At 54.2% G+C, this 12,747-nt stretch overlaps 3 protein-coding genes across 5 annotated transcripts in view; 1 reads left to right on the forward strand and 2 right to left on the reverse strand.

Moving 5' to 3' along the window:
- The window catches only part of STARD8 (StAR related lipid transfer domain containing 8), a 50,888-nt gene extending 47,915 nt beyond the window's left edge, over positions 1-2,973 (reverse strand). Inside the window, exons 1-2 of the mRNA XM_071442239.1 lie at positions 2,576-2,973; positions 1,031-1,573 (exon numbers count right to left, since the gene is read on the reverse strand). Coding sequence (XP_071298340.1) covers positions 1,031-1,537 — 507 coding nt within the window. The 5' untranslated portion in view covers positions 1,538-1,573; positions 2,576-2,973. The remainder of the gene's footprint in view (positions 1-1,030; positions 1,574-2,575) is intronic.
- Positions 2,974-3,889: 916 nt separating this feature from the next.
- Positions 3,890-10,322, reverse strand: YIPF6 (Yip1 domain family member 6). 2 transcript variants are annotated; one of them, XM_071442249.1, is made up of 7 exons: positions 10,184-10,322; positions 9,251-9,379; positions 8,670-8,748; positions 8,296-8,338; positions 7,488-7,613; positions 7,228-7,385; positions 3,890-6,559 (listed from the first exon to the last, which is right to left on the reverse strand). In XM_071442249.1, the coding sequence occupies exons 1-7, from the start codon at positions 10,220-10,222 to the stop codon at positions 6,447-6,449; spliced, it is 687 nt and encodes a 228-aa protein (XP_071298350.1). In that variant the 5' UTR covers positions 10,223-10,322; the 3' UTR covers positions 3,890-6,446. The 2 variants fall into 2 exon arrangements, with proteins under 2 accessions (XP_071298350.1, XP_071298349.1); XM_071442248.1 differs by having other exon boundaries at positions 3,890-6,542; positions 10,184-10,321.
- A 278-nt stretch (positions 10,323-10,600) lies between these two features.
- The window catches only part of OPHN1 (oligophrenin 1), a 52,592-nt gene continuing 50,445 nt past the window's right edge, over positions 10,601-12,747 (forward strand). For both annotated transcript variants that reach the window (XM_071442246.1, XM_071442247.1), the window contains exon 1: positions 10,601-10,877. In XM_071442246.1, the coding sequence (XP_071298347.1) occupies positions 10,724-10,877 (154 nt within the window). In that variant the 5' untranslated portion in view covers positions 10,601-10,723. The remainder of the gene's footprint in view (positions 10,878-12,747) is intronic.

Raw genomic sequence — 12,747 nt, forward strand, 5'->3', positions numbered from 1 at the left:
AAAGCCCTGAGAAAGAAGAGGCAGCAGCCCCAGCCCAGACCTCAGCCCCGTGGGTTTTGCTAAGGGGGGGCTGAGTTATGGGGAGAGGAAGGATTTAAATCAGTGCCCAGGATAAATAATTGCATGTTCTGTTTATGATCCTGAGACAGTGACACAAAACACAAGAAAAAGACTTGAAAAGAACCAGAAAACAATCCTGGTGAATTCCAGCAGTTCTTGCTGAGCTCTGAAATTCACCCTTTGCCTTTCTCCTGTTGATATCAATGAGCTTATCAGGCTCCTGCCTTGCAGCAGCTGTGGGAAGCACAAGAACAGAGATAGGGATGGGGAAGGAGAACACCATGGGAACAAGGCTGCTCCAATGGCTCCACTGGCCCCACAGCTGCTCTGCTCCAGGGCTCTGGAGCCTGGAGCTCTCTGCAGCCCAAATAACCAGGACCAGATGTCTTGAGGGGCACTATGCTCACATGAGTTTCTTGTAAGCACAGGCACTCAAAGGGGTACAGATATGTCATTGGGACCTGACAGACAAACAGGCTGCCCAAGGAGCACAGACACTGCAGTGAGGGAGCCCAGCCAGGAGCCTCTGGGCCCACAGGCACAGGAGGAGCTGAGAGAAAAGCCCACAGTGCCCAGACCAAACATAGAGGAAAACAGCCAGTGCCAGTTCCCCTGGCCAGGGAGGCTTTTCCTCCCTGCAGGGCCTTGGGGGAACATATTCTGCCCTGAACCCCTGGCATACTCCCTGCTCTCCTTGGCCACCACCCCAGGATGAACAGAAATCCAGCTCCCATTTGGGCAGAAACTCCTCAGGGTAGTAAGACCAACTGTTAAAGGATACAAAGGCAACTTAACACAGTGGATTTGAACTGCACATCACCAGCTTAAAGCAGGAGTTTAGAGGAAAAGAGAAGACAAAGCATCCATGTCTGCCAGAGCATCCCGACCTCAGGACCAGCTGGGCACCTCTAGGGAGCAGGAAATGGGGCACAGGGAACAGGCACCCACAGCCACCATGTGGAACACTTACCAGATGTCCAGGACATGTCTTCACTTCCCCAGGAGACACAGGGAAGGCATTAACCTCATCTTCCTTGCAATCCAGGGCGATGTGGGCTCTCCCCAGGTCTGCCCTGAGCAGCCCCACCTGCTCTGTTTCATTGTGCCTGAGCATGTGCCCAGGCTTTGTCTGGGAATGTTCACCAAAGGCCACCACTTCACTGCTGCCGAAAAATTTATTGTGGCCTGTAGCATCCCTGCTGTGCCCTGCAGGTCCCTGCAGGGGGCTGACAAGTCTTGGTTGCTGCCTCCTGCCTTTCCTGGGAAAAGATCCCCAAAGGAAGAGCGAGGATTTGTCAGGGATCAGCTCACAACCAGGCTCATCCTCAGCATTGCACTTGCTGCTCCTTGGACAGAGGAAGCCATAGACAGCTTCCTCATCTTCAGCTGATGAGGAAGAGCATGGGGTCAGGGGCTCATCCTGCTGGCCTGGGGACACTGGTGGCTTTGCTTGGTGCCCAGTGCTCCTCGGCTCCATCGTCCGTGGGTGAAACCCTCACCACCACTGGCAGAGCTGGCAAGGCAAAACCAAAACTCATTAGCAAGAGCCACACAGGAGACTACATTTATTTTGCTTTTCCTCATTTTCCTTTCGATTTCATTTGATTAGAAAGGGTTGTTATGGCGCTCACTCCAGGAACCTCCATGCTCTCCTCACCAGAGCATGCAGACCCACAGTTACAACTCGACCAGCTGGGTTTGTACTCTTCATTTCTCTCTTAAAATACCAAACTCCCCCTATACTTTCAGAGGAAGGTGTGCTTTCCCTCATGCCCTTTTCACTGCTGGCAATGCTGCACTGGGGGAAGAGAGAGGGTTTGGAGGGGGCTCGTTGGGATGGATTTCAGGCTGTCTGAGGTGTGTGTCAGGCTCCTGGGAGGAGCTGCACAGGCTGGGGAAGTTTGGCTGAGGCAGAGAATCACTCCATCTCCTCCCACCTGGGCATAGCTGGGAAGAACAGAGTTCCAGGTGGGAGGACCCTGCCTGCCCACGTGCCCACTGTCCCCAAGGCTCTGACAATGCTCCCTTGCTTCCACCATCAGCATGAGCAGCAGCTGCTCCCACACAGAGGGCTCAGAGCACAGATGTGACAAGGCACCAGGCATGAGGAAAGCTGTGGCACTCAAGAAGACTTGCCCTGTTCCCCTCCCTGAAACGTGGGCAGAGGGGACAAGGTTCAGAGAGAGTAACTGGGGCAGAAACACCAAACCTGTCCTTCCTGCATCAGGAAGTGTACTTATTATTGGTGTTTACTCCAACTAGGACTCAGAATAAATAGAGCAAACCTTCACTCTTGTCTCCCAGAGACCCTGAGCCCCCCAGCACAGGCATTGCCCCAGACAGCAGAGGTGACAGCAGAGCAATGCAGTGACCCTTGTGTCTGTCCCAGCAGCTGCCCCCATGCTGGGCTGTCACATCTGCCCTCGGTGACGCTCCCCTGACATCTCCACTGAGGAACCCCCCGTGCTGGACACAGCCTGTCCCATCCCCCTGGCACTGCCCTTGCATTCAGTACCTGCAGTGTGGAGATTCAGCAGCCTCCAGCCTGCCTTCCAGCTCGTGCAGCCATGTCACCTGCTTGCCCTGCCAACAAAGACAAAGGTCGGGAATCAGGTTCACAGTCCCAGCTGTCAACAGCAGCACTCAGTGGCTAATACTTCCTGATTTTACTGATTTTACTGTGAAAATCCGTCCTTCCACTGTCACCTGCCCCATTTGTTTGCTCTAGGGTATAATTCAGCATGCAGAATATTTGCCTTAAAAGATTCACTTGGGGGAGAAAGATGCTAAATTTGAGCTTTATCTAGACAAAGTGTAACTACAAAGCCCAGAGCTGCACTTGGGAACACCTCTTTTCAGTGGAACAGGGACATTTCCAGGACTGGTAAATTGTCTTAAAAAAAAAAAACAAACACACACACACAAAAAACCACTGCTTGTGGAATTAAAGTGTTTTCTTGCCCATCACTGAGCAGGCAGAAACTCTGCAGCGGGGCCAGGTGAGGCACCACCGAGCTGGTGGCTGGTGCTCACCTGCCGGGGCTACCCGCCAGCCCGGTCCTGGCTGCGGCCCCGAGCACCGGGCTGCGCTCCCCGGAGCTCCCGGGAGCCACGGTTGTCCCTTGGAGGTGACAACCAAGCCGCAGAAAGCTGCCAGGGACAGCGCGGTCCTGCCGCCCTCTGGTGACCGCTGGCCCACGGTGCCTGTCCCCAGCCCCGCAGCCCGTGCTCCGCACAAGGTGTCCCTGCTGCCACCAGCTCGGAGTGTGGCTTCCTGGCCAGGATGGTGTCATGGATGTCCTCCTTGTCAGCAAGAGTGTGGACAAACCCTGGCCACTGCCTCAAACCTTGCTGTGGCTCAGGGATGGGTTTAATTGCCATTGGTTCATTAGCCAGTCAGGGATGGGCCTTAATATCCACTGACCCATCAGGTCCCCTCCTACCAACTGTCCCCAGTGGTCCCTGGCCAGCACCACTGAGGCACACGCAGGTCCCCTGGGGGGCTCCTGAGACCTCCCAGCCCTGAAGCCACTGGAACCCCGATTTTGGGGTACAGCAGCACCACTGCTCCTTCCCTGAGCAGGGTGTGAGCACCAGCAGGATCCCAGCCTGGCTAGGGCCATGTCCTGGCTCAGCCTCAGGGGCTCTGGCACGAGTGGCACACGTGTCCTGCTCTCTGTGGGGACAGGGGACACCAGGGTAGGGACTGGGGAGCTTCCCCCTCCTGCCCCAGCCAGGCCAGGTGCCACAGGTACAGAGAGCACAGAGCTTCCATCCATCCACAACTCACAGTGCCCATGTGACTTTCAGCCTGTTTGAATTTTTCAAGTTAAAACAAAAAAAATTATTTTCCTTTTTATTGGTATTAAATAGATCAAAATTAAACATATATAACAACTTCTGCTGATAAACAGTATTTAAAAAATCCTAGTAGGAAAGAAAGCCTGGTTTGTGCATTGGAAATCAGCCATTTCTGTGCAGAACAGTTCAAACACCCCATTATAGGCAACACAGCTGCTGCTCCTTGTCACCCATCCCCAGCAGCTTTAAACAAGAAGGAAAAGCCTTTCCCCTTGGAAAGCACAACAGTTCTTACCACAGACATTTCCAGCACAAATGAAACCTCTGTTGTGACAGGGATCAGTCCCCTGCAGGGCCCTTGGGAGGGATGTGCTGGACAGGATGAGGGACATTCAGGGAGCACTCACAGGTGACACCAGCACTTTCAAGTGCTGCATTAATCAACCAGCTGCATTAATTCCAGCATCTGCAAATATCAAACAAGCTCAAGGCATTTTGCTTCCCTGAACCAAAATGGTTTGGTTGTGTTTAAAGTGCCCATGTGGTTCTGTCACAGCAGGGGCTCTGCAGGACCTCCAGGGTGGCTGAGGAACAAACCCCAGTTTGGGCTTTTTGACTTTCTGAAGAAATGTAAAAAAATTTCAAAATATTACTGGATCAATTAAATGCTACTCAAATTATCCTTGAGAAAGAACAGCAGCTCAAGTCACAAGACCCAGAGAGAATCCAAGGATTTCTTTGAAAGTGTGGTTAAATTCTTGTACGACAGAAAGATTTGGCTCAAGGAATCCCACCATAGCCATCAACAGCTTTACCATCCATTTCCCTTGAATATTTCTTTCCAGCTTCAAAAAGCTGAACTCACATTTAATTGAACAAAAAACTGCACACTTAAAAGAAAAACCACATTCCATACCAGCAATAATTTAATGGAAGCTTAAAAATTCCCCTTTCCATGGTTCCCATGTCTGCCAACCACAACAGCTCCCCTCCAGCCCCTTGGTGCCACAGCCAGGCCCTGCCACACACAGCAGCTCATTATCCACTAATGCAAAAATGCACTTTTAATCTGAAATTCAGCAATTTCCATCTCAACTCCCACCCACTGCCAGTGTTTACAGCACAGACTGCTCTTGCACATAGAAGTAGAAATTAGGCACATTCACACCTCAGCAGAACCCACAGACCTCAGTTTCAGTCTGTCTGCACAAATGTAAGGAAAAGGACATTTTACAGCAGCTTTTTCACCCCAGATATTTCATGGATTGCTGAATGAGAACAGACAACAGGAATCATTTCTGTAGTTTCCAAAGTAAGTCCCAGCTCCTAATGTCTGTGCCAAAATGCACCTGACTCTTGCACACTGTACCCAGGAGAGGTACACAATGAACCTGCAGTGACTGGTGGAGCCCCCTCCCTTTTATTAAAGTATTAAGCAAAATTAAAACCCCACAAAACAACCCACAGAACAGTGTCTGATATCTCCTGGGAAGTACAAGGGAACAAAATGCACATTTGCACATATTTCTTTGCTGTCCCCATGAACAACCAAAGGAGCAGTCCCACAGAGGCAGGTGAGAGCAGAATTCACATCCTGCTTCAGAGCAACCAACACCTCTAGTACCATTTACTTTCCTTCCTTCAAGCTGTTTTAACACTTTGGGGCCCAAGCCCTGGTATGGTTTTTATGACCCAAACAGCCTGTGCAGCAAAACTTCAACTTTCTGCACAGAACCCCTTGTTTTTATCATAGATACACATTCATGGTACTTCCCAAGGAATTTTCACTTCCCAAATGCAGGGTGAGAGCCCAGACTTTGCTACAAAGCAGTCTCAGCATTTCTGCAGGACTCTGAGCTTTGTTCCCTCTGGTCACAGGTCTGCAGCTTGCAGTGAGCCCACAGTCCCCTCACAGAGGCAGTGCTGAAGGCACCAAGCTGGAACCTTCTTTCCTGCCACATGAAAGGATGGACACACACAACATCTGGATATGGGCAAAAGCAACTCCCTGCCACCAGCTCCAATTCCCTGCAAAACTGAGTTTTGACTGAACTCTCCTTTCCAGGGAAAGCCCCAGTCCCACAATGCCTGGGTGCACATCCCACCACTCTAGAAGGGAATGAAAAGGAGTCAGACACATCTCTTTCCTCTCCACATATCATTGCAGTGAAGTTCTATGGTTTGATAAGGCATTTTTATCTTCAGTGAGAATCCAAGCACGGGCAGGAAATCTGCCAAGTCGTGCAAAAACTTCATCTCCCAGAGCTTGAAAATCCAGGATTTCCCACTCTCTCCTCAGATGGAACAATTCCTGTCCCAGTGGGCATTGTTTATTTAACACCAGTACAGAACAGGGCTAAATAAACCCCTCAGCAGCTGGACCTCAGCATCTTTCACAAAGAGTGACACACAAATGAGCACTTTTTGCAGCCCTCTGGCTTTATCCCACAACCTGCCTTTTTACAGTATCCCTATATATAAATTAGAAAGAGATAAAGCCAAGGATTCACTGCAGCGTCCATGAGAAAGTCCAGTCAGTGTAGCAGTCCCTTGGGATGGTGCTCACTGCGGGGTGAAGGTCAGGATCATCCAGCTGATGACGAAGTAGAAGAGGAAGATGGGGTACACGACCAGGGCCTTGCGGTTGGGGGGCTGGCTGTCTGCCAGGAACGCCGTGGATGCTGCAGAGACACAAAACCTGTGAAGCACGAGCAGCACAAGCGTCACAGCCCCCTCACAGCCAGGATCTGCACTGCACTTGTGCTGAAAATAAAACCACTGCTCAAAGCAACGGGCTGTAATCACCAAGTGCAACTTCCTCTGTTGTACAGAATGAGAGGTCATAGAATTATGGAATCACAGCACGGTTTGGCTTGGAAGGGATATCCAGTTCCACCTCCTGCCACAGGCAGGGACACCTTCCACCAGCCCAGGCTGCTCCAAGCCCCAACCAGCCTGGCCATAAACGCTGATTAACACTGTAAAATGAGAGCCAGACTTACAGATAAAGAACAGGAGAAATCGTGCAAATGCATCTCTATAAAATCAGCATTTTCTAATAGTATTTCTAACTTAATCATAGAATAAACCACCAAACAGTCTCACAGAATTTAATACTAAATCATCATCGTGCCACCCAAGGCAATTTGCATATGACCATGGAAATCACCAGGAGCAGAGACAGAGGCTGAATCTCTGCCAGCTTAAGGATTGGAAGAACTATTTCTACAGCCCTTCAGCTTCAGATTGGAAGAACTACTTCTACAGCCCTTCCAACAGTCCAAGGCCACCTCAGACTAGAGCACCCTTGGTTCTGCCCGAGGGAATGCACAGGGATCAAGCTGCCCAGGCCCAGGGAGGACTCACCCAGGGTGGACCAGGCGAACATGGCCCCCACCACGATGAGGCGGATGATGAAGCTGACGGTGCCCGCGCCCGCCAGCAGCACCAGCCTGCACACCAGCATGGCCACGGTCAGCGGCATCACGCAGTAACCCAGCACACACAGGCTCTGGAAGAAGGAGCTGCACAGGGAGACAGCATCAGGGAAACAGCAGTGAGGCCAGGCAGGGCAGAGCTCCGTGCACTGGAGTGAGTGAAGCTCTACAGAACAAACCCACACTCACATGGTGCCTCCCAGGAGCTTCGAGTTGAGCGTGATGACAACGGCCCCGAACCAGATGATGACAAAGACCTCGGCAAACTGAGGCCCCCCGTCATCCTTGCTGTCTGCAGAGCCACCCTGCAGCATCCTGGAGTGGGGAACAGGGAGAAACAGCTGCACTGGGGAACAGACAGATGAGTTTTCCCAGACTGGAGCAGGTGCCAGAGCAGGAGCCCCAGCACTGATCCCAGTTATGCTGCAGGCCCCATAGTTTGTCATCCATTTTATATTTTCATCATATCCTCAGTTTTGCACAGGAAAGGAAAATGGTTGTGGCTCAACTGAAGTGATTTCAGTCCATTTGTTTCCCTGTTTTAGGGCTGTGAAAGCATTCAGAAGGGAATCAAGCCATGGACAACAGGCTTGATTCCCTTCTGAGATGGAAATTAAAGTACCAAAGTTTTGGTACCTCTCAAGGCAGCAGAGTAGTGTGTGATTGAACAAGCCAGCCTCAGAGAAACCCTGGAATAACTACAGGATGCAGGCATACAGCTGAATCAGGACAACTTGAGACATCTTCAGTAAAACCATTCCTAGGCCAGGGGACCAGGAAGAGTTCATCCCTAAATCCTAAATTTAGGGACAGGAGGTACTAATGGGCTTGAAGCGTCACAAACACATTTTATAAGAGAACCCAACCAAGCAGTGCTTGCACAAGACAGAGAGGGATCAGATGAAATTGATCTTAACACATTAATTAGTAATTTTTAACATCTCATTTCCCTCATGCACCGGGCTACAAAACCCCAAATTTCCCCCAGAATACTCACAGAGCCAGGGAGACACACAGCACCAATGGGCCCCACAGATCCCCTGCAGGGAGAGGGAAAACACATCACAAAAAACACAGAACCATCTCAGTTACACTCTCCTGGGAGTGGCAGAGCCCCTTGCCCAACTCCCAAGGTGCCATTTGCCACATCTCACTGCTTTACAATTCTCTTATTCAGCATCTTACCCCATGATCTATAATAAAATCCACTCTAGACCCAGCAGCTGCTGCAGCTCCCAGTTGCACCCATCGTGGCCCAGGCCACCCTGCCCCAGAGCCCTGGTGACACCCCAGCTGCCAGCTCTGCTGCTCAGGGTGTTCAGCCCCCCTGAATCCCCATCCCCTGCAGGCTGGAAGGGCCCCAGCACGTACAGTCCCTGAGGAGGGCACTGCTCTTCCTGGGATACATGACATGGACAAACTTCTTCCCAACGGCCTTCAGGTCCCTCATCTGAAACAAACACAAAAACACTTTCATTTATCCCCTAACAAAAATTACAGCTCCCAGCTAAAGCAAAGAGACACAAATAAAGGAACATGAATGTTCATGTTCAAATCAAGAAAGGATCCAATCCAACAAGTTCTGTAGCACCCTCTGCAGCAAACAATGACTGCTTTTCCTGCACTCCTTAACAACTACAGCATCACATCCTTTTCTTCAACAACCACAATATTGTACTTTTTAATAACACCAGAATATAACCAACAACTTGCTTGCTCCTCTAGGAAAAGAGAATAAATGAAAAACACCTTCAGTCAATAGAGTTTCTCACAAGCTCCCACTGAGGTCTCTGCCCTCACACTGATTTCAGGATCACAGAGAAACTTTGGACCACAATTCAGACACTTTTTGGCCCACAGGTATTTGTTTTATGTTTTGAGTTCAGCTGCCAAACAGCTGCCAAAACCACCAGAAAACCTGAGTTTTACCCCAGCCACGGGCTCAGACTCACAATTGTGTCCTTGACTGGCTCATCCAGCGTGGAGAAATCCTCATCAGGAGAGTGAGATCCCACAGGGACAGTGATCTCCCCTTCCACTGGAATGTCCTGGGATATGGACACATCTGCCAGACCTGGGAACTGAATGGGCACAAACCTTTAGGAATAAACACAAACATGCTCGTGTGCACTTCAGATGGGTTGGGGATGGACAGAGCTGCTCAGAATTCAGGGATACAACAAAGAAAAGGTTCTGCAGCAGGGCCAGGCTGATGCTGCCTGATGTGAGCAGTGACAGAAGAGCTGAGCAGGTGTGTGTGAGCCTGTCCCCTGCCACTCCCAGAGCCCACCCTCTGTGCTCTGTTCCGGCAGTAACTGAAATAAGTAAAAAGCCGTGTTTTAAGGGAGGTGATGCCTGAGGGCTGCACAGCCGCACCACCCCCGAGTACCCGCATTTAAGATTAACATTAACACGGACACCCCCAGCCCGGGCACACACCGAGGCTGCTCAGGGACCAGTTTAACGGGGTTGAAGCCCTCCCTGCCTGCGGGCGAGCAAAGCTCCAGGGTGCCCGGAGGCGAAGGCAAACAGGGCACGGCCCGACCGGTTCTGCGGGAGGCGCTGGGCAGGCGGGGCACGGAGGGCACGGAGGAGACCGGCAGCCCCCGGCCCTGCGCCCACCCTGTCCCCTTTCCTGTCTTCTTTCCCTGTCGCCTTCCTCGCCCCCGTCCCCGCCCTTCGGATGAGCCGCCGCCCGCCCGGGCCTCCAGACCCCGCTGCGCCTTTGCCCGGCACCTGACCGGCTGCCTGGCCCTGCTCACGGACAGAGGGAGGCCCAAACGTCCCCGGCTCGCCCGCAGTCCTGCCTCCCCGGTTCTCCCCGGTTCTCCCCGGTTCTCCCCGGTTCTCCCCGACTCCCCCCGGCTCCCCCCGGCCGCCCTCACCAGGGTCTCCCCGGCCCCGCTCCCCTCCGCGGCCGCCATCTTGGCCGCCTGGGCGACGTGGAGGCTACTTCGACGTCATCACCGCGCGCCGCCGCGTCACGCGCCGCCGCCGGGGCGTCCATGGCAACGCGTGCGGGCGGCACCGCCCCCGCCCCGCCGGCAGGGGGCGCGCTGGGAGCGGCCGGGGGGCGGCGGCAGCGCCCGGCCCGGATCGGGCTCCGCGGAGCAGAGCGGAGCGGCCGAACCGAACCGAACCGAACCGGGCCGGGCCGGGCCGGGCCGGCGGGCGGGCGGCGGCCCTGGGCGGCTCATCCCGGACTACACCTCCCGGCGGCAGCGGCGCGGCCGGAAGCTCAGCGGGCGGGCGGGCGGGCGGGGGTCGCTCGGGCGAGGCGCGGCAGCGGGAGCGGGCGGGGAGCGGCGGGCGGGGCCGGCGGGCGGGGCGGGCCCGCGGGATGCCGGCGGCGCGGGGCGCCCGGGGCGGCGGCAGCGGCAGCGCTCGGTAGGCGCAGCGCGGCGGAGCCGGGCCGAGCCGCGGCCATGGGGCACCCGCCGCTGGAGTTCAGCGACTGCTACCTGGACAGCCCCGACTTCCGAGAGCGCCTCAAGTGCTACGAGCAGGAGCTGGAGCGGACCAACAAGTTCATCAAGGAGGTGATCAAGGACGGCAACGCGCTCATCGCCGCCATCCGCGGTGAGCGGGAGGGGCGGGGGTCGGGGCAGGGCTCGGGGTGTCCCGTTCCCTGGGCAGGGCTCGGTGTGTCCCGGCTGGAGCCGCTTTGGGGCCGTGCCCTGCATTGCACCGGGCAGGGCTGCCCTTCTCCGGGTGGCAGCCGCCACCCCCGGCGTGTCCCTGTCCCCGCAGTGCCACCGCCGGGGCCACCGCTGCTGTCCCCAGGCAGGGCCGGGCCGGGCCGGATCCCCCGTGCCGCTGGGCTGACACCGGCCGAGCCTTGGCAGCATGGATGTGCGGGTTTGGGGCCGGTGATCCCCGCTCGGGGAAGCTGCTCCGTTATTCCGCATCTCCCGGGCGCGGGGGGAACGGGGCGCGTCCGTCCCCGGCCATCCCGACACCCTGCGGGACCCCCGTGAGAGGGAGAGGGGCCCTGCTGGAAATCCTCCCATTGTTGTCGGCGTTCTGTCATCCTTCAAATCGCGGTGAGCGTTTTTCCCAATGAAATGTCGATCTCAGTGTTGACTTTGCGGGAGTCGCCTGTTCAGAAGTGCTGACAGATCAGCAGAGCACCTGGGCCAGGTTGTGTCACCTGAAACCGCCGAGTCCCACGTGTTTGACACTGTCCTTCTGGCTGCTTGGATTTGTTTTCCCTCCCCACAGCTGTGGATCCACCTTCATACACACCGTCCCTGTGTCGTCTCCCTGGACTCCATGATCTTAAATTTTCCAATCCAGATGATTCCATGGTTCTCTGCTGTTATCCGTGCAGTAGAATCCAGGCCAGCAGAGCATCCATGGGGGCAGTGCAGGGACACAGACAATCCACGCTGGTCACACACGGTTTTCCTGCCAGCTGGTTGGTTTCAGTTGGTATTAATAGGTTTAGCTGCTGCCCTTTTGTTCAGAATAATTCAGAGCTTCCTTGTTATCGAGGCTGTGGCTGGAATAGCCCGTGTTTGCCCATCTGGAAGCAGCAGAAACAAAAGCTGGTGTGACTGAAACTGCCAACGTCACAGGGCTGTGAGACCTAACGTGAGTACAAAAACTCAAATCTCTGCACTGTCCAGGGCAAAGAAAAACCCCCAACAAAATGGAAATCAGAGGGATTAAAACAAACCCACTTGCTAATGGAAATGCTTTTCTTCGTCACTTTGTTCAAAACCATTTCCCTTTTCAGTGTTTGTAGTGCACAGGGATGTGAGGGATTTCGCTGGGTCAGCAGACCCGGCCCAGGGAGACTGGCCAGGGAGGAAGGGCAGAAGCAGAAGAAAGCAGAGCACACCCAGACAGCACTGAGAACCCCCAGGGATGAGCATTTCTTGCCTGAAGTGCTGTGGGGTGTTTTTGTAGCTGATCCAGCAAGCTGCCAGGGAGGTGCTGGGGCCAATCCTGCCTGGGCTTCCATCAGCTCCCTGTGTTTTGTTAACAAATAACTTACAAAAAATAGATATATCTCTGAATCCTACCCATGTGGAGCTGTGGGTGGGAACTTGGGGTACTCACTGGGCATGGCCTCACCAGGGCCAGCTGGCAGATCCCAATGTCCAGTGGCACAGCCACGGCTGACAGCCCCTCTGTGCCCGCTGACAGGGTGGGGAGGAGGTGCCCTCAGCTGCTGGGATGCTAAAGTGGTGGTGGTGCCATCAGGAGAGTGAGATCCAATGAGGAGAGAGGGTGAAGTACCTGAAGGGGCCTGCAAGAAAGGTGGGGAGGGGCTCTGGGCAAGGGATGGAGTGACAGGACAATGGGGAATGGCTTCACACTGACAGAGAGCAGAGTTAGATGGGATAATGGGGAGAAATTCTTCCCTGTGAGGGTGGAGAGGCCCTGGCAGAGGTGACCTACAGAAGCTATAGCTGCCCCATCCCTGGAAGTGTCCAAGGCCAGG

Source organism: Agelaius tricolor, unplaced genomic scaffold (genome assembly GCF_023055355.1).
Source record: "Agelaius tricolor isolate 1412-34295 unplaced genomic scaffold, bAgeTri1.0.p SCAF_17, whole genome shotgun sequence".
Classification (NCBI taxonomy): domain Eukaryota; kingdom Metazoa; phylum Chordata; class Aves; order Passeriformes; family Icteridae; genus Agelaius; species Agelaius tricolor.

Excerpts from the sequence above, each read along its gene's own strand:
- YIPF6 (XM_071442248.1), bottom strand. The coding sequence starts at position 10,222 with ATGGCGGCCGCGGAGGGGAGCGGGGCCGGGGAGACCCTG. Across the intron at positions 7,386-7,487 it reads AAGCTCCTGGGAGGCACCAT|CTCCTTCTTCCAGAGCCTGT; the intron begins GTGAGTGTGGGT and ends CTCCCTGTGCAG. Across the intron at positions 6,543-7,227 it reads GTTCGCCTGGTCCACCCTGG|CATCCACGGCGTTCCTGGCA; the intron begins GTGAGTCCTCCC and ends GTGTCTCTGCAG.